The following is a 19,691-nucleotide window of genomic DNA, read 5'->3' as shown; positions in this document are numbered from 1 at the left end:
GTGTGTGTGTACAGACTCCCATCAATGCAGGAAAGCAGGAAGAGCTGAAGGTTTACCACAGTGTTGCATCACCTTACCTTGCAACATTCAATGCCTTTGAAAACTGAGAATTAATTTTGAAACTGACATGTTTTCTTCTCTCCTATTGCTGAGATTGTTTGTTTCTGAGCTTCAGTATTTCACAGACAACATCATTGTTTTTGATTAGTATTTTCATAAAAGAATTATGATATTGTTGTAAAATCTGAGGTCAAATAGCATGACGTAGAATATAAGAGATAAGAGATAACGTAATTGTGAAGGCAATTAAAGAAAGTGTCATAGTTTGTAGTAAAATGCTGGACCCAAATGCAGAAACTAACCGTAGTGGAAATTAGTCTTTAATAACCAAAAAACATCTTATGAAGAGAGCAAGACACCAAAACCAAATTAGAATAACTGAAGAAACCAACAAAAAAGTTCCCAATATACAAAAACAGAACATGAATAATTGATGCTTTTACAGCAGGATAGTGAAATGAATAAAAAATTTGTGCATATAGACGACAGATGAGGCTGTTTTGAAGAAGGATGGAGAAAGAGACTTCATTCTATTTTAGTGAGATGCTTATTTTTGCAGATGTCAGAATCTACAACAGTATTTCAAACCCTAATTAACAAGACATGTTTTATTCCCACTGTGATTAAAATGCAGAATAGATTAAAGATAATAGTCCATCTTATAGTCAGGATGTCAAGGGCTGAAATTATGAAGGTATATAAATATAACAGTAAGTCAGGCTTGAAACCCTGGACTTCAACTTTTCAGTTTTTTAAAGTTTTTAAGTAACTGTTCCCTAATAGGACTAATTTTACATGACAGAATTGTTTTTGTTTTAGTTATTGGGAAATTTAATGTCAATGTCATATTTTTAAGTTGGGCTGGAAATATATTTTTATCAACCATATTAAAAGTTGTTATATTAGTAATAGCATGATACAACAAAGAACCAACTTGCTTCTTTAGCAAATTCTTACAGTGTGACATGACTCCAAACTGGAAATCTAACAACTGATAGACCCGATAATGTAACATAAAGAGTGAGATCAACTTTAACATGGTGTCCAATATGATCAAATTCAGTCATGTTTATTCCAGAACTGGTTCCCACACATTTTTTCTGGTAAAATGAAACTTAAATGAAAATAAATCAATGCACTCTATGAAAGAAACAAACTCCCCACAAAGAAATAATGTAGAAGACTACGCAAACTTCTAATTTATTTTAAATTTTCCAATAATTTCAAACACCTTACATCAGCAGTACAGTTACTGCAGACTGTTGCCCTACTTAAAACATGCAAACATGGCTTGCCTATAATTTGTATTCTACCACCAGGCGGCAGTCTTGCGCTCACATAGAATGGTCTGTCACACAAATATGAGTAGAAATTACATGTTAGATGTCAGGAAAGCTGAAAGACGTGAGGTATACACTTTATTCACGAAATAAATAAATACGAGCCTTTTTTAGTTTCAACATTACATCTAGACCTCTTTTTTAGATTGTTTTATTCTCATTTTGTTTACAATATCAAGTTTTTAGGGAATTAAATCTAATTATTTTTCTTTTTTAAATCTTATTTTTCTATTATTTTTTACTTTCTTCCTTATATTTGCTGTGCACTGTCCAGTTGCCTGAATCAGATTCGGATTTGATGTGCTATTAAGTCAATTAAGTTACTCCATCCAGTCAGCAACATCTCACTTTCCAACTTTTGCTGAAAAAATCTGATCTGATGCTGAGAAGCAACCAAACCCACCATTCCTGTTCATTTTCGTCAGGCTGGCTGGTAAGGTGTGCCTGGACTCATAGATTTTTGTACAGGGCTCAAAGAATAAGGATCTAGAGTCAGTTATTACTGCTATAAATTAGTGATCAGGCCCAAAATCTGGGTGTAGTGATAGACTCAGACTTGAACCTTCAAAAGACACATCAAGACAGTTACAAAGTCAGCCTTTTATCACCTGAAGAATATTTTCAGGACCGAAAATCTAATGTGCGCTTATCTTAAATCACATTGATTACTGCAACAGACATATGCAGTTGATCCAGAACACTTCTGCTCACCTTCTCGCTAAAACCAGGAGGATAGAGAACATCACCCCAGTTTTAAAGTCCTTACACTGGCTCCCTGTAATTCAAAGAGAGTTTAAAAGAATATCATAATAAAAGCAGTTTATAAATCACTGAATAGGCTTAGCACCGAAATTCATTAACTGTTTTATCAACCCTCCAGGCCACTCGGGTCTTCTGGTTCTGGTTTGCTCTGTATTCTCAGAGTCAGAACATGTAAAAGCAGCATTCAGCTTCTGTGCACCACAAATTTGGAACAAGCTTCCAGAAATCTACAGAACAGCTGAAACAGAGGTCCTTTAAATCAAGGCTAAAAGGCCATCTGCATAAAGTTGCTTTCAACCTATAATTGTCATAAAATGTGAGTTGTTGGTTGAACCAAGATGCAGACTGGAGCTGGGAGCATGCTGAATGTTTAATGAAAAAAATGATAAAAAGCTTACAACCCCCCCGCAGGGAACACAGGAAGCCAGGGGGAAAAGAAGAAAAAAATCAGCAAGGAGACTCGAGGAGAACGCAGGATAGAGGAAAGAAACAGCAAGAATGAGATGTATATGTACTAGGGAGGTTGATTACTGAACAAGAAACAGATTAGAAACTGGTTGCAAGTGTGAGGGGAGAGTAGAAAACAGGATGAAGAGAGAGAGAGAAAGTAAGAGGCACAGAGGGTGAGGGAGAGTACACAGGGGGTTAGTAAAAAAATCTATCAATAATGAAACATATAATAAAACTATATAACTAGACAGAAAAAATAAACATAACTAGGAGCACTAAGTATAACTGAACTAAAATAAAACAAAAACAACACTGATCTTATCAAAGAATAGGAACACAGTATACTCAAGCTAGTATAAATAAATCAAAACTCTAAAATGTTTAAACAATCAGGGATCTTAACATTAATCACTGCAACACTGACCAACATATTTGACGTGTATTGATGATTTTGATGATAGCGTTTGACAACATTTATTGTTTGTTACTGTATTATGTTTGCATTAGGTAATGGCCTTTGAACTGCCTTGTTGCTGAAATGTGCTATAAATAAACACAATTGATTGACCCACTTGAACAATCAATCCATTTCAGTAAAACTAGAAGGGCATCCACCCTAAGACCGGCTCAGCACCGTCTCAAATGGACAGTTTAAAAATCTGCTTAAATTGCATCCTCACCACATCCTGTAACCAGAGTGGTCGTGTGTCAACGTTAAATAGTCAATCAATAGACACTCCACTTAATTCAGGTGTGTTGGAGAAAGGGTGCATCTAAATATCATGACTGCTATTCAGTTCATTGCCTTTACTTGCAGATACTGATTGTTGAATATTATACGTGTGTGCGTGTGTGTGCAGGCGTGGGAGTGCGTGTGTGTGTGTGAGACGGTGGCAAGACGGAGTAGGTGCCACACCTACTGGTGGTAGTCGGAGGGCCTGATGGTGCTAACGTGGAGCACCAAATGGAAAACACACATATTTCTTACATAAAAGTGTCAAAATTCAGATAAACCCTTCAAGTACTGTATGTTGTCACATAAGAACTATGTATAAAAACATTGTTAGCTCTAAAGCAACTAAAGAGTGAATCGAACATGAACAGGAAGTGTTCTAGATTGACAACAATCTGTGATGTCGATGCACAAATTGTTTCTATTGAAACACAAGTAAATGTCTGCATAGCCGCTAAAACGTCCTATGTTTTCAGCTAACACGTTGGGCAGGTTCTCTCTGGGTACTCCGCTTTCCTCCCACAGTCCAAAAACATGACTGTCAGGTTAATTGGTCTCTCTAAATTCTCCTTAGGTGAGAGTGTGTGTGTGTATGCATAGTTGTTTGTCCTGTCTGTCTCTGTGTTGCCCTGTGACAGACTGGCGTCCTGTACAGGGTGTATCCCCCCTCTCGCCCGGAAGGTTAGCTGGAAGATAGGCACCAGCACCTCCCGACCAAACTAGGGACAAGGGTGTTAGAAAATGGATGAATGGATGGATAATAATGCAAGAAAACATTGTTGCAGTTAAGATCAATAAACTCTCAATTCCAATGAACATTTAACAATGGAACTGGAAGACATTTTAAATATCCAAAATAAATAAAAATTCATAAAAGGAATTATGAAGTCTGTGTATTGTCCTTCCACAAAGACGAAGCACCAGACTGAAGACGTCATCCAGTTTTAGGTAGAAAGAGTGAGAAAAAAAAGACGAACGACAAATCATGCAAACGGAAATAATTGAGCATATTTCAATTTGTCATGCCATTAGTTACTTATTGAGACAGACCTAACTGTCTTTTTCCAGTTCAGTTTACCATAAACAGAAGACCAACACTATACATCTGTTTCCTGTGGAAGAGCTGGATATGTTTCAGGTTATGAATTCAGTTATTAAATGATGGATCATACAAGCACGCTACCAAAATAAAATAAAATAATTAAAAAAACCTGATCAGGTTGAACGTCGTCATCCCGCCTACTCTACTCCGTTTGCAGACTTGCAATTGGTCGGCTGGCTTGCCACTCCCAGTCCACCCAGGTTCGGTTGCTCCGTACCTTTGTGATGCTGCTCAATTGATGGGCGTATAGAAGGAGGATACCCTTACGTTTTCCCATTGTACGGCACAACAAAAACCATGTTCGTGTCTGTCTGCGTTTGCTTTCTCTGCGGCAAAAGTCTCCCGGAGATCCGCTGTTTTCTCTCCCCCCGCACTGCTTGGCAAGCGGCTCTGGCTCTGTTGTTGCGGCCGTTTTAAAGGGGGGTAAAAGAAAGCTCATGACAGGAACAACAACACAGGGCAGCGCATCGCGGCTAGCAGCAGCACACCAGCGTGCATCACTTTAATTCAGGTGAGCTTGTTTGATTGGGGTCTTTCTACGCACTCATGGCGGACTCGGACACTTTGGGGGAATTGCACCTGCCGTGAGAGGGAACGGAACCGAAGCACATGGACGGATCTGCTCCCTGGACCCTCAAGTCGGACTGTCAGACCTGAGTAACCTGCGCCCTTGTCGCGCCGCCATGGAGCGTCAACAGTTTTAATTGTTATTTATTTATTTATTTTTTACTCGTCGCGGGGGCTTCGCGAACCCATCCGAGTGCGAGGATGACAGCTGATCGCCCCTCCTCTCCCCGGACCGGGATAAAAAGGCGCTCCAACTGAGTGAGCCGCCTTCTTCTCCGCTGTGTGTGTGACAATAGATGGAGCGCACGGGGCTGTAACGTTTGGCTTCCTCCTCGTCGGGTTCTTCACTCCTCACGTTCGGTCAAAGATTTCACACAAACGCCATCAGACTGCATCACTGATTCGTTTCTCATGTACAAAGATCAGACCCTCCATTAACGGGCTCACCTCTCCACATGGAAGGAAACTTCCATTCCTCCTCTTGCTCCTCTTTGATGCTTTGCGCTAAACCCATGATCGGCGGGGATGATCCTTGAGTGGCCGATGAAATAATCAGCGTCGCGGTGTCAGCAAAGGGCTTGAGCCCCAGGGGATTTGGATAGATTATCGCTAGAGTGCTATTTTGCTCACCCGGTCACACTCTCAACAGAATTTAGCGGCTTTGGAGCTGCAGCCTTTTCACTGCTTTCGCCCAAGCGCGTGTAAACTCTAAAGCTACAGAGAGGGAGCAGAGAGGAAGAGAGAGAGAGAGAAACAGGGGTGAATGTGCAAGCAATGCCTTGCACAGAGGTGTTTGGATCCAGATCAGAGGACACTACCAACGTGCCGTCACCCCGCGGATGTGGGGGGATGAGACGCGCCTCGGGGTTGTAGTCAGCAGTCCGTTCCGCGGGATGCCTTCGCCGTGACTTCAGGAGAGGGTGGTCCGCCAAGCAGCGAGAGCCCAGCGAAGAGTCAAACAGCAGCGCCTTCAAGGACCACTTTCCCCGGACCCGTTTTGTCTCCTATCCACCGGAGGATGTTTCAGCGAGGATGCTGCGCTTCCCCGTGAAGAAGATCCGGAAGCAGTTCAAGCTCCTGCTGCTGCTGGTGCTGCTCACCTCGGCCGTATGGTTCACCTACCTGCACATCAACCAGAGCAAGACCATCAAGCTGCACTTCAACTACGGAAAAGGTAGAATCCATTCACAAAAAACAAAGCAAACAAACAAACAAACAAAAAAATCTGGAGCTTTAAGTAGTGACTTGAGCTCATTTTGCTTTAACGTTACTATACCTTACTGTGAAATCAATCAAATTAAGTAGATGGTGTATGTAAATTGATTCTTTTTCATCTAAAAGGTAATTTAATTAATAATTTCTACCTTAAAAGTAAAAGTTATATAGATTTGTTACACCCTGCATTTGTTTTTATTTTATATTATGCTATTCATAAAACTCCAGAATTACATGTAATGGGACAGACTTGACAGTTGTCCAGTCATTGACAACCTCCACATAGAGCGGTAAGCCAAAACGGTCACTGCGAAAGAAGCTGGTTTTTCAGAGAATGCTCTATGTCCATGCATATAATGGAAAGTTGAGTGGAAGGAAAAAGTGTAGCAGAAAAAAAAAACGTGCACAACAGTTGCAATAACCACAACCTCGAGAGGATTGTGAAGCAAAATACGGCCAAGAATTTGAGTAAAACCCAGCAGAAAAGTCAATGAACTGTCACTCAGTGGTCCAAGAATCATCTATCAGATTAAAGTAAGGAAGAAAGATGCAAATGTTTTTTTTTTCTTTTCTCAGTTTAGATTTATGGTCTTAGAGTCTGGCAGAAGAATTGAGAAACAGAATCCACGTTATCTGAAGGACTGTGTGAAGTTTTCTGCTTTTTATTCATAGGTTTTTTTAAGTCCACAGTGCAGCTTTTAATCAGGAAACATTAGAGCACTTTAGACTGATCGCTTCCATTCCTGACCACAGTGAAATAATCAGTCAACCCAAACTGAACCCCAACCAAGTATTAACTGCATAAAGTATGGGGACATGTTTCTGTATTTTATTTTATTGTTTTCTTTCTTGTTGGATTTAAGTAATGTTCTGCATGTCTAAGAAAGCATGTGTTTGGGCATCATTAGTTATAAGCAGTAAAAATAAAAACAAACAGAACTAAAGACTCAAATTGTATCACTTTATGTGCAGTAAAGCTCAATAAAATAAGTTTTACTTGATCAAATTACTAAAATAAATGATCTCTTCCATGATATTCTGATTTACTGAAATTCATCTGTGTTATTGCATGTTTTGGTATTCGCTGCTACTAATGCTGTCCTCCCAGGGATTAGAGACAAATATATTCAATCATTTTAGGAGCGGTCAACAAACATGGATACCAAACAGATAGAAAATACAAATAGACATGTAAACAGACTTGTGCCAGTTAAAGTTCTGAAGATAATCATTAGCCTCCTCAACCTTTGTTCGAGCTTCGTTATAGAACATTACATTTACAATATAAAATGCCTGATTAACATATTTTTAATACCCTACATAAGTTGTTTTTTTATGGTGTGGTGGTGTAATAAAATGACAAACCATTCCAGAAGGAAGGATAAAACTCCTGTAAAGCTGCCACAGTCAGCAGAGCAGCAGCTACGGTAAATAGCTGCAGCTGTGGATCAGGGAAGGAACAATCGCAGGTCATTAGACATCACATAAGTTGTGATGAGGTCAGTGTTGTCTTTACGGAAATATAAATATCTATAAGTTTCATAGGCTCAATAAAAATCCTTCCAAGAAACTCTAGCTCTGCAGGTGCAGATGACCCTATAGTGCGTGAAGAAGTAACAAAGAGAAGGGTGCAGGTCTGATAAATTAACAATAGCTTCCTCCCGGAGGCTAAGTAAAGAGCAATGCCGTCCGGGGCCATGTCGGGCCGTTGTTTTCCACATTAATAATCAAAGGGCTTTTCATGAAGGTGGCCTCAGAGGTCTTGGGCTGCTTGGAGGCATATATCACATCGTGGGCAGATGTTTTAATTCTATTTATTTACCTGCTTCGTATTACCAGAGCTTAATTGCAGTGGTCGTTGTAAGATGACGCAGAAAATGACAGCAATGCCTGGATCTGAAGTGGTGAACCTGATTGGAAGCATGGCTCCCTGCATTCCTGACGCTGATGGGCTTCTCGTATCTGCCGCAGCTGTCGATGTAAGGTGATAGCTAATGATTGTGATGTCCTTGAAGAGTGTTCGCGGCACTCTCATACACACAGCTGACTGACACACAGATCATTTTAATGTCTGGGGTTTTCCTAGCAACAGACTGGATATAGTTTTCTGATGACTGGTCCCCTGAATCATGCTGAGGGCAGCTTGGAGGCTGCGTCAGTATTTATGAGTAATTACTATAGTTGCATGTGGCAAACTTTTCTTAATGAACATTATCGGTTTTCTATAGCAGAGTTATCCTTTTGCAAAATGCCAAGTTGTTTTTAAGTGCCAATATCAAAAAAACAGCTAATTTCCAATTTTAGAAAATGCTTTTTTAGCCCCTCAATAAATCTTGTATCCATGATTTTAAAATACTGCACCTCTTCCAGTTTTGATGTTAATATATGATCATGGTATGATTTGAGGACGGGCCACCAGTAATTAAAAGAAATTAGGGATTATGAAGGACAGAATAAACGCATATTTATATGAATAAATCTTTTTCTCTCAAAAGCATCCCTTTACGTGATTCACAGTTGGTATGGAGTTCTGTCTGTTAACAGCTTGATTTTGGCCCTAATGTTCTTCTTGTCATTTTGCCCAAACAGTCAAAGTCATGTTCGATCTTAAATAATCTGTCCAGATGCATTTTGCGGACAAAGATACATGTCTGTACGTGGGTTATTCCTGGGTTGTTTCAGGTCATTCTAGCTGGTTGCCTTTCATCTGATGGTGACAATTTGGGTCTCAAAGTATCAGGATACAATACAGTGCTCTAAAGGGAGTATAATCACAAGTGCACACGAGAAAACTGATTTTATAGCGAATAAATCAGACTAACACTAAATTTCTACAATGGCCTTGACCTCAGTCCATTTGAAAATTTATGGCCAATACGTAAAAGCCAGCTCTTTGTCAGGAGTCCAACTACTTAATAAACTCTACCACTTCTGATGAGTGGAGTGGGTCGAAAACACAGCCAACGTTATGTCAGAAGCTTGATGATGTGGTTTCTCTGCAGCTTGGTCATCAGCATTTATCCAAATATCATTTGAGTTTATGTGCATAATTGTGGATTTGTGAGGATGAAAGCAAATACTGTGGAGTATAATTCAAACTTGTAGATCTAATTCAGGTTCTAAAAATGAATAAATCTTCTTCATAACTGTTATCCTGTTTTAGAGGTACTTCAGAATTAGCAAAATAGCATTCTTGTGCATGAAAATTGTTTGCAAACGTCACACCATCAGTTTGTTGTAATTTTGCCATCATTGCTAGAAAACTCCTGCTAACATGCACAATAGCGTGACACTGCCTTTGCATTTCCTGAAAGCAGAGACACAAACGCACAATGATGATTTTTGACAGCACCGCTTTCCACATTTTAGGGCTTCCCCTAATAGCCAGTCTTTGTGACTCATCTGCTGTGGCCGTCAGCCGAGGGAAGGGAGTTGTTATGTTGGGCCGCACTGGCCTGTTTTCTTGTCTTTTTTTTTCCTTCCCTTTCTTAATTGACTGTCTTCCGTTTAGCAGGCATCTGAGCAGGTCAAATCACTTAACCTCTCATGAATAACCCTGTCGTCTCTTGGAAGAAGGGGCTTCTAAGTGAGATGTAGCCACTGTTGAAAGTGGGCGCCTGCGTCAAGTGTGTTAATATTCTCATCAGGCTAGAAGGTTTGTTTTCTTTGCTACCAAACAAGTATATAACAGTGCCATCATGAGAGTGGCTAGAGTAACCTAGTTTGTCTTTTGGTGGATTATTTGAATGATTGTCCAATTGGCTTTTGATTTGTACCTGTTTGGGAGACGATTTTCTGATCCTTGACCTTCATACAAATGTCTATATAAAAATATAGACATGTTGGCATAAACTGCCCTCGGGCTTTGTCTAACAGCAAATAATGATCTATGAAATGTTTATCATCATAGACAGTCATTACACTGTAATATAAAATTTCATGTGGAGATACGGATTATCTGAATTCAGCCAGTCAAAAGCTTGCAGAGCATTCATACCACTTCAACTTTTTCACTTTAATCACATTACAGCTATAAACTTATGTGTTTTATGGTGATTTAATTTGACAGAGCAATACAATGTAGTGCATGATTATGAAGTGGCAGAATAATGGTGTTGGATTCACTCCTCCCATTCCGCTAGGGGGCTCTGTAGTTGTTTTGCATTGGTAGTGGAGGGGAGGTGAAACAAGAGAAGAAACTTACGGCAGGCCAGTAATACACCGAGTCTGCCGTTAGCTGAAGCTAACAAGCTGAAGCTACAATAAAATCATATTCTTCTGGCGTTCATGAGTGTTGCCCAACGTGGTGAGTTATTAATGCTGTAAGCTGTGGGGAGATGAGTTTTTTTGTTATCTGTTCTAAGCGTGAGCTTGCTGAATTTGCTAGTGCTAATTAGCCCGATGCTAGCTGTGTTTGCTGCACTGATGAATGCCGATGTTTATTAAATGACGAAGTGTTCTAAGAATAAACTGCCTTATAACTGGTTAGTCAAGCCTAGCTAATAAATCTATGTTTAAGTTTGTGTTGATTGAATTCTGCAATAGTAAGTATTGATGTTTTGTTTTTTCTTACTTTATTTACAGTTTAACCGGACGGCACGTCCTGTGTAAAAGCACTCGGCAATAAAAATAAACAACAGCAACAACAACAACGACTATCTTATGTTCTTTGTAACAAATTGCAGATGGTTTTCAAAGTTCTTTTTCAAACAAAAATCAAACAAGTGTGGGATTCAATAGTAGAACCAACTTTGCACATTTTGAAAGTGAAATCTTTGCCTGTTTTTCTTTGGAAAACAACTTAAGCCAAGTAAAATTGGATCTGTTAACATTAATTATTAAGTGTAGATATAGGTTGTAGGAATTAATGTTTGTTATAAAACTTGGTTATGCTTTCTTAAACACTCTGTAATGTCTATCGTGTTAGGTTTGTGATCTTAATCCTACTGGAAGCTGAACCTCCATCCTACTGTATGTCTCATTATAAATTTAAAGCTTAGGATCTGGTTTTATGACCGAACCTTGCTTTTAACTTCTTCACAACTTTATTTCTGACCTATTGGGTGTTTGCTTTGGTCTTCTTGATGGTTTTTGTTCAATAAGATTCTCTTAAAATTTGATGCCTTCACAGAAATGCTGAATTTGTACTTAGGTCAAATTACATAATTAAATGCCATGCTTGTCAGAGTTTAATTTGGAAATAAAGTGTTTTCTATTCTTGTGAAGCCATATCTATAATGTCCCACATAAACCATAACAGTTTATAGTTGCAACATTTCAAAAAGTGTTTATTTTTCTTTCTTGTTTAGCTATACTTCAAAACGAAATGAGGTTAGCATGTGATCGACCTTACTCAAGGTTAAAGAGCTATGAGTGTTAATATTTTATACCATGGTTTAATGCAAAGAAACTGGTCGCAAATAATTCACATCGGGGCGTTTTGGTTCAGATTTGTCATCGTTTGGAGGCTTAAGCTGGCCTCACCTGCGTTGTAAAGAGCCATCATTTTCTGCAGGTAAATAATTTAGTACACGATGGAGCTCTGTGATGAAACGGTGACAGAATAGTGATAGGCAGTTCAAACAGGTAGCTGGAGAGTTGTGGGAAATATTTATTTTTAAATGGTGACACAAGAACAGTAAAGTTAGGAAGGAAAAACGTGATTTTTGCGGCACAGAGAGGGACTTACTGATTCTTTATACTTTTACTAAAGCACACTTGGTACTAAAAAAGGCTCTACAGCTTTAAATATTTGTTAAACCTCTTTAGATTACATAATTTAAGAGACTTTCATTAAAGATATCAGTGACCATTTATAGATGCTTTATTTAAATGCCCAGTTGCTGTTGCACCTATGACGGGAAGAAGAGCCAGGAAGATGTAATTAAACAGTTTTCCGAGTGCTGGCTGGCCAGCCTGGCCTTATTTAATCAGAATTTCAATGAGGAAGTGTGTTGGCAGGCGGTGTTCTGCTGCATTTTAGATGAGTGCCACATTTCTGTGGCCACCCAGTTGTACAGCGGTCCCCCTGTTTTCCAGCATCAACAGGTCCTCTGAGGAGGAAAAAGGCTGGCCTCCACACACAGGCCTCTATTGATTAAGTATGATTACACACACGAAGGGGGGCACACATGTCGGCGCATACACTTAGCCATCCCTCAGACAAACATAAATCTGTTGCCTTTTATTATATATATAAAAAAAAAAACTCATAACGCGTCCCTATCGTCAGCACTTTAAAGGAGGAGGAGGAGGAGATCTGGGAAGGAAGGGATGTCTCAGGGGCCTCGACAGATTGGTGCCTCGGTTGCCCATGGAGACAACATATGGGAGAGGAGCTTGTAGTGTGTGTAGCTTATTTTATCTACACTGGAACATCAGTAGGTTCTATTGAAGCATGCATTTCTATACTAGTCAAAAATCAAGCAAAACTTGTGGATGATGATTTATTTTTTTTTTAAATCCTTTTTTTTTTTTACTTTGATTTCTACTTCAAGAAGAGTAACACCAGTCAGATAGAAATCCCTTTGCGTTTGTAGGTTGTTTGCCTGTAGGTTGGATTTGGGTTCTTGTTAAGCTTTCAGCTGGAACACCCTTCAGAGGGTTTTCTGTACCTGCAACTTTTCAGATTTTCAGGTACAAATTCTCATGATTTTGCTATGTCACTTAAAATTAGGGTTGTAGTGAGACATAAACCCACCCAGAGGAAAATATTCACAACCTTTTGAATATTATTTAATCATGCATCAGTGAAGATGATCAATTAACTTGTCATATTTGTAACTGGCCTGTTACTTGTGTCCCAAGGTTTTAACCTCTTCACTTCTTACCCCATCACATATCATATACATCATGTCAGAGTGAGTTATAGCAGAGCTCAACAGAGGACTTGTAGTCCAGCATCAACACAGAGATTTTGGGACATTAATTCAGGGATTCTGTGTGAACCCAGCTGAGTGGTGTTTATTTTTAAGCATTACCTCCCCACAGGTTTTTCGGTATTCAGAATTTTTTTATCTAAGTGGAAGGAAGTTGGATATCAGATGACGGTGAAATTTATTATTACCTTGTTACCAGAAACTTTGAAATACAAACTGTTTGTGTAATGCCCTTTATATATTTTTAGTGCCATACTGAAGAACATTGATGGTCGTAATCTAAAATGGATTCTCTAATTTAACAGATTTCTACAGAAATCTGGAGATTGCTCTTTTCTCAGTAAATTACTAAAAAAAAAAACAATTTCCACTTTTTTGAATTATATTATTTGAATATATATGGAATTGTATATCATTTAAAGAACTATATTGATGTGTCCAGCAGTGTGTTGCTGTTAGCTTGGATCTTTGGGTCTGCTTTGGGCTCCATCACAGCCTCGGCCATCATTTTAGCCCTGCAGCTTATCTGACCGACACAGTAAATCTTTCTGGTAATTCCATGGCGAGGATGAACAATGTCCCCACGGCAACTCTCGCAGTATCCCGAGTGCGCACAGGATGTTGCCAAGAGCACATGGCGGAGGTGCAGACAACAGATGGATTAACACTCGAAAATGATACCTCCCTCTCTTCTTATGTGCATGTTGTCAGGTTTCATTGAGTGCGTCAACTCCTTCCTCTGATTGTGCTGAGTTTTGTGCCTTCTGGTAAGAAAACTTCTGTTCTTTGCTGCATGAAAAATTTGAGCTCTTAAACGTTCCACACTCAGAATTTATTTCAGCACTTGTAGGTGCTGTATTTATTAAGGTTTGAAAGATAGAGAGAAGCTGGGATGAAGGGTCGGTTAAAAACACAGGAACTGGCTTGCTCCAGAGTGCTAACCCTGGGTTAATGAAGTTTCCACCTTCCTGCCTAACAAGTCAGCATCAAGGTACCAACTCTTGCCCATTCAGATGAACGCTCTGGCCTGGCGCCACATGCTTTGCCGCAGGAGATTTGTTTGTGCACGTGTGAGGGTGAGCCGGTGAAACGGAGAGATTTTGTGTGAAAGAGGGCACATGTAGTTTTGTGGTTTTGTTATTGCACACCTTCCCACTCTCGCTGCTGCCTGCACTTTAGGCCCAGTGCTTAGCCAAGCGGAAGAGGAAGCAGCTGAATGATGGCACTGTCTGCCCCCCTGGCACCGAACATTTTTGGTGGATGGAGATGGGGGGTAGATAGTGTTTAGGCAGAAGAAGGAAGGACACCTTTCTCACGCAACAGGTGGGACACGCAGCAGGAGAAGATGTAACCATGATTCGTGATAACTTCAGGCCTCCAATGGGTGTGGTGCGCAGTTGGCGTCATCTGTTCGCTTAGCTCATGGAACCGTGCACACATTACGTTGGAGATATTGCCTTGCAAAAGCATTTAAAAGTCCATGATTTTTTTTTTCTTCACATTTCCTTTTGCATGTTGTGTCACATGCATTGGTGAACAAGTATCATCAGGAAAACCAGGTGATCCACTATACAGGTGAGGGATAAAGCTGTGGAGAATTAGAAAAACTAATTGTCATGCATTTCATAAATTTGGTCTTTATGAAGTATGGCATTGCAACATCATGATGTGGGGATACTTTTCCTCAGGAAAAATTAGAAGAAGCTACAAAAAACTTGAAAGTGGACAGTAGTTTCACCTTCCAGCAGTAAAACGGCTCCAAACTGAAAGCTACATGGATTAAATAGAACTAAATCCATTGCAGAATTTGTGGCAATAGGAAATAGTTATGTAGTCTGACTGAACTTGAAGCTATTTTGAAAGGAATGGAGTGAAAATGCCAGTCTGTTCATTGTACATGTTTAAAGCTTTTATGTTGTACGAAAGTCATAGCTGTGCAAAATATTCTAAACACATATCTGTGCCACACCTTTCAGATTTTTTGCTGTTAAAAAAGAAATATACATAAATATGAATAGCTGATTTATGTTGGTCTGTAAATTCAAATTTCAATAAGTTTTACTGAAGCCTATAGTTGCTACAGGACAAAATCTGGAGAAGTTCAAGGGATTTGAATGTGTTTCTATAGGTACTGTAACTGTGTAAATCTGTTCAGGTGTAGCTTCAGCGGACTGTCTTAGAATGCAGGATTTACTTTGTTAAACAATGCCATTAAGACTTAATTAAGGTCAATTTTCTCAGCAGAGACCCATTAAAAGCCTCTCAGTTTGGACAATTTATTAAGACACAGCTGGGAGACACAAAGAAGGGGAGCGCCAGTCAGAAAGCAGAGGGAATGAGCTTGGCAGTTTTATGAGCTGGAAAACAGAGACAGGAGACTGGCCTGAATATCGACACCAGGCGATCGTGATCCATGTCATGATGGGATTTGTCAGTTTCCCCAAACTCTGCCTTGGTTCTGCTCTCTACTCCCCACCTCTGCAGAGGGATTTTCTTTCATAGGGTTTCTTTGCAGCACTGCCCTGTATCAGCTCTGGTATTGCCTTACAGTAAGTGATCCGGACCTTGCGGGATTTCAATCAATCATCAAAGAGTGAGTGTCTGTGCGCTCCCTGCTGCCCAGAATGAGCTATTCTGTAGTGGTAGTAAATGGGAATAGGTCACCTCTCTCTGAGGCTATAGTGGCTTGAAACAAAGAAAGGGAAGATCAGAGGATAGCGATGGCTTAACCACAGAGACGGAAAAGACTGACTCTTTGGCAGACAGAGGTGTTGGCTGCATTGAAATCAGCTCTGTAGGTTTTTAAAAAAATTTTTTTTTTACTGCCCTGCTGAAAAACTACTAAGATGAAACACTTGATATAAGATTGTAAATGTGACCAGAACCTGCCCCTCCCTGTGTGCTTCTGTCTTTGTTGTGTTTCCTGTAAGCTTATTATGAAATCACTTTAATTTTCATTCTGACTCTTCATTATACACTTATGAATATTTACACATTTGTCAAGCTGTGACAAAAGCAATTATTTACATACACTGCAAAACACCCCCCAAAAAACACATTTTCTCTTTATTCTCTCTGACATTAAATCAAACTAAACTTTTCCTCTTTCTGGATGGCTAGGAATTATTTAGGTGATCCTGTTTACTAAATGAAAGAACAATAGAGATTTGTAATTCAATTGTATTAGTTTTTAATTTAATTTAAAAAGGACTTGTTCTGAGAAAAACTGGGAGATGAAAAAGGTTTACATTCATTTCCTCATTCTTTAAAACTGGCTTTAAAGCTACAAATAATCTGAGGTATTGTTCTGTCCTAACTAACCTGAACCAGGAAAATTTCAGTCTGATTTGATGCTGGTGAGGGAAAAAAAAGTTTTTTTTAAACAGCATATAAAACTATATGAATACTTTTTTCCTAATGGGAAATGTTTAAAAGATTTTTCTCTCTAAAACTGACATTTAAGGGCTTTTTGCTGACATGTTTGGCTGCCATTTAGATTGACATAAAGTCCCATTTGAATTTTTTTTAATAATAAATCTTGAATGATGGAAAACCAAAGAATTAATGGTTGTGCTGATTAGGCTCCCCACTGCTTCAAAGCTGGTTGGATACAAATGTAAAAATCTCACTTTTTTCTAACAGAGCTGAATAATAAAAATCTTATACTCTCAACTTGGCTTCTTTTTATCTCAACACATGTTTATCAAATCCCACGTGTTTGGTTGTTTTTTTTTTTCCTTCTGACTGTTTCCATATTTATCTAGTTTTCTAAGAAGCATTGGGGAATTGTTGTAGACAAAAGCCTTTGAAAGTGAAAGGGGAAAAAGGACAAGGGCAGCACTTTGTGATTCTCTTGTGTCTTCAAGGCCCACCCGTTGACTTGATTATCATGTGAGCTGCTTTGTGAGGAGTGCGGCTTCGCACTCTGAGAGGCCGTCAAACACTGCTCCCATTTTCCTCTCCTGGTCGCTCACGATGAATGGTATTCAAGACGCAAGGAAAGTTCAGTTTATTCTGGAGCACAGTTTTTGAAGGTTTAACTGCACATGCTGGCTTTAGAAGACATCATTGCCATGATAGCTGGTTTAATTTTAACATATATTCACTCATTTAAAAAGGACTTGTTCTGAGGAGAGCTGGAAGATGAAAACAAAACAATTGGTTTCTGCTTAAAAATGGTAGCAGCTGAAGTCCAAATGTAAATTTGTTCATATATGGAATTGTGAAATTGTTCTTGATGTTTTTCTATGGCAGTCTTTTCTAGTCTTAATTGGCCATTAATATGTTTTTCTTTAAGAGTTCATACCCTCAATCAAGTTTTTATGGTTGTATATTCAGATTTTCTAGTGCATTCTTTAGAGGACTAAACAAATCACGGCAGCATGAATTGAAAGCAAACACTCCAGACATTTGTTCTCTATTGCTAGTCATCAAACGGAAAACTGAGCTCAAGGTTAATCAATCAGTTCTTATGCACATTAAACAACCTATTTCTAAACTACTGAAGCTCCTTTAAGGCATGCACTTTTCATTAAATGAACTTGATTTTTTTTTGTTTCTGTCCGAATTTATTCAGAGGGATCTATAAACCCCACTGATTTATAAATCCTTTTTCACTCTAAATACACAGTCTGCAGCAGTATTGTGTCAAATTACCTTCTGATAGTGTGTTCAGAGCAAGCCCACTGATGTAAAAAACGAACAAATAAACTAAGCTTGTATCAAAATCTTAAGACAGAAGATATGTGAAAACGGATGAATATTTCATGGCATGCGATAATAACCAAGTTGGAAGTTGAGCTTCAAAATGCAAAGTGATCAAATGGGATCATGAGACCAATTTCAAAAACTACTTCTTGTGCCAAAACGTTTGATCAGTGAACAGCCTGTTTGAGTTTAACAGCAGTTTTTAGTAATTACCATGCTCTCTTTTTTCCCCCTGCATTTCGCAGTTATACTTAGAACCTGGTTTTGATCTATTTGCACAAAATGCAAACTAGGGAAGAACTGTTTCTTCCCTGGTCTTAGGACTTAAATCATGACTTTTACCTCTTTACTCCTCAATAATTTGCCTACATATAACTAGGGATGAGCAATGTTATTGCAATAATTTTTGCAACGGCGAGAAAAGTATTACAAATGCCTTGGCTATATTTTTCATTCTAAATCCATCACTGTATACAACCTAAAGCAAATAGCTGCTTCTCTATAATATAGTAGAACTGTACTTGCAGCACTCTTGACTTTCATTTAGCATTTGCAAATTCACGTCTTGTTTTCTGTTGCTTTGTTTTGCACAGTGGCACATAGAGGACATTTTAGAGGAGTACTATACACCTAACATTACAAAGATTCCTTCCTTTCTCCTTCACTGTCCTCTTATTGCTTCTGTTCCTGCTGTTTTTTCAGGTTTATTTCTATTCCTTTTTTCTACAGTAAAATACTGTTTCACATCTTAACCACTCTCTAGTTTTAGATCCAATTTTACATCTACAAATGCAACAAGGGGCAAACACAAGCTTTTTGCTTGGAGTTTCTTGCCCCTCACAGCGATTCAACTCTATTACCTTTCTGTCAAATTCTGAATGCTGCCACTACCTGCGCTGCTGGTGGAAATGAGGTGCGTTTTTTCACTTTGCTAGAGAGGACAGGAGGACTAGCCATGAGCTGCAGGCTATAATACCCAGGTCTACCTCTTTCTCTGGACACGTAATCACACTGTTTGGCTGTGAGAGAAAACAACTAAGGCCAAGTGTTTATTTACCAGAATGCAGGATTCAAGCTGAGCGCATTGAGTGGCTGTACCAATCTGTTCTCATACTTTTGTGCAACATTCTTTCACGTGAATTATTGAAAAATAAAATCAAAAAACAAATGGAAATACATTAATTGATCTCATAATTCAAATAAAATCCTTGTTGCTACACAAGGGTTTTATTTCATTTAGAATATAGAATAATATTCCAAATTATTGAATGGGTCTGTATATACATACTTCCCATAAACTTTCCTGCTGCTATGATTTGACAGCTTCAAAAGTTTAGAAACTAGAAACCAGGGCACATATTCTCAAAGAATCCTAAGACTAAAAGTAGTTTCTACTGATGTAATTTTAGGAAAAATCTTAATGTCTTGAATTCTAAGGGTTTTCTTAGAATTTCACAAAGCACCTTAGGTCTTAAAGCTCCCAAAGCAACAGAATGTTAGGAGCAGTGCGGAGGAGTTTTAGTCAGTGTCTTAAGCAGGGAAGATGGCAGAAAGACCAACAGAAGGAAAGGAAACTCAATAATGACCATTATAATAATGACCATTGCTGCAATTAGAGGGGGGAAAGGAGAAATGTTGTCAGCTTGATAATCCAATCTACACTATGAAGTACAGAGGTGGTGACTTTATGTTGTGGCTTTGTTTTGCTGCCAAAGGGCTTGGGCATTTCACAGACCGGTGGTATCTCTCAGTATCATCATCAGAAATATTATGCTGGAAATACTGAATCAGAATTTCACAGCATCAACTAGCAGGTTAAAGCCTGGGTACAAGTGGGTCTTCCAAGTAGAGAGTGACAATAAGCATACACCAAATTA

The 19,691-nt window shown here is 38.9% G+C and overlaps 1 protein-coding gene across 1 annotated transcript in view; it reads left to right on the top strand.

Moving 5' to 3' along the window:
- Positions 1-390: 390 nt before the first annotated feature.
- The window catches only part of b4galnt4a (beta-1,4-N-acetyl-galactosaminyl transferase 4a), a 144,599-nt gene continuing 125,298 nt past the window's right edge, over positions 391-19,691 (top strand). Inside the window, 1 exon segment of the mRNA XM_032585208.1 lies at positions 391-6,188. Within this exon segment, the coding sequence (XP_032441099.1) occupies positions 6,047-6,188 (142 nt within the window). The 5' untranslated portion in view covers positions 391-6,046.

This window comes from Xiphophorus hellerii, chromosome 2 (assembly GCF_003331165.1).
Source record: "Xiphophorus hellerii strain 12219 chromosome 2, Xiphophorus_hellerii-4.1, whole genome shotgun sequence".
Classification (NCBI taxonomy): Eukaryota; Metazoa; Chordata; class Actinopteri; order Cyprinodontiformes; family Poeciliidae; genus Xiphophorus; species Xiphophorus hellerii.
This window is presented reverse-complemented; position numbering and strand designations above follow the sequence as displayed.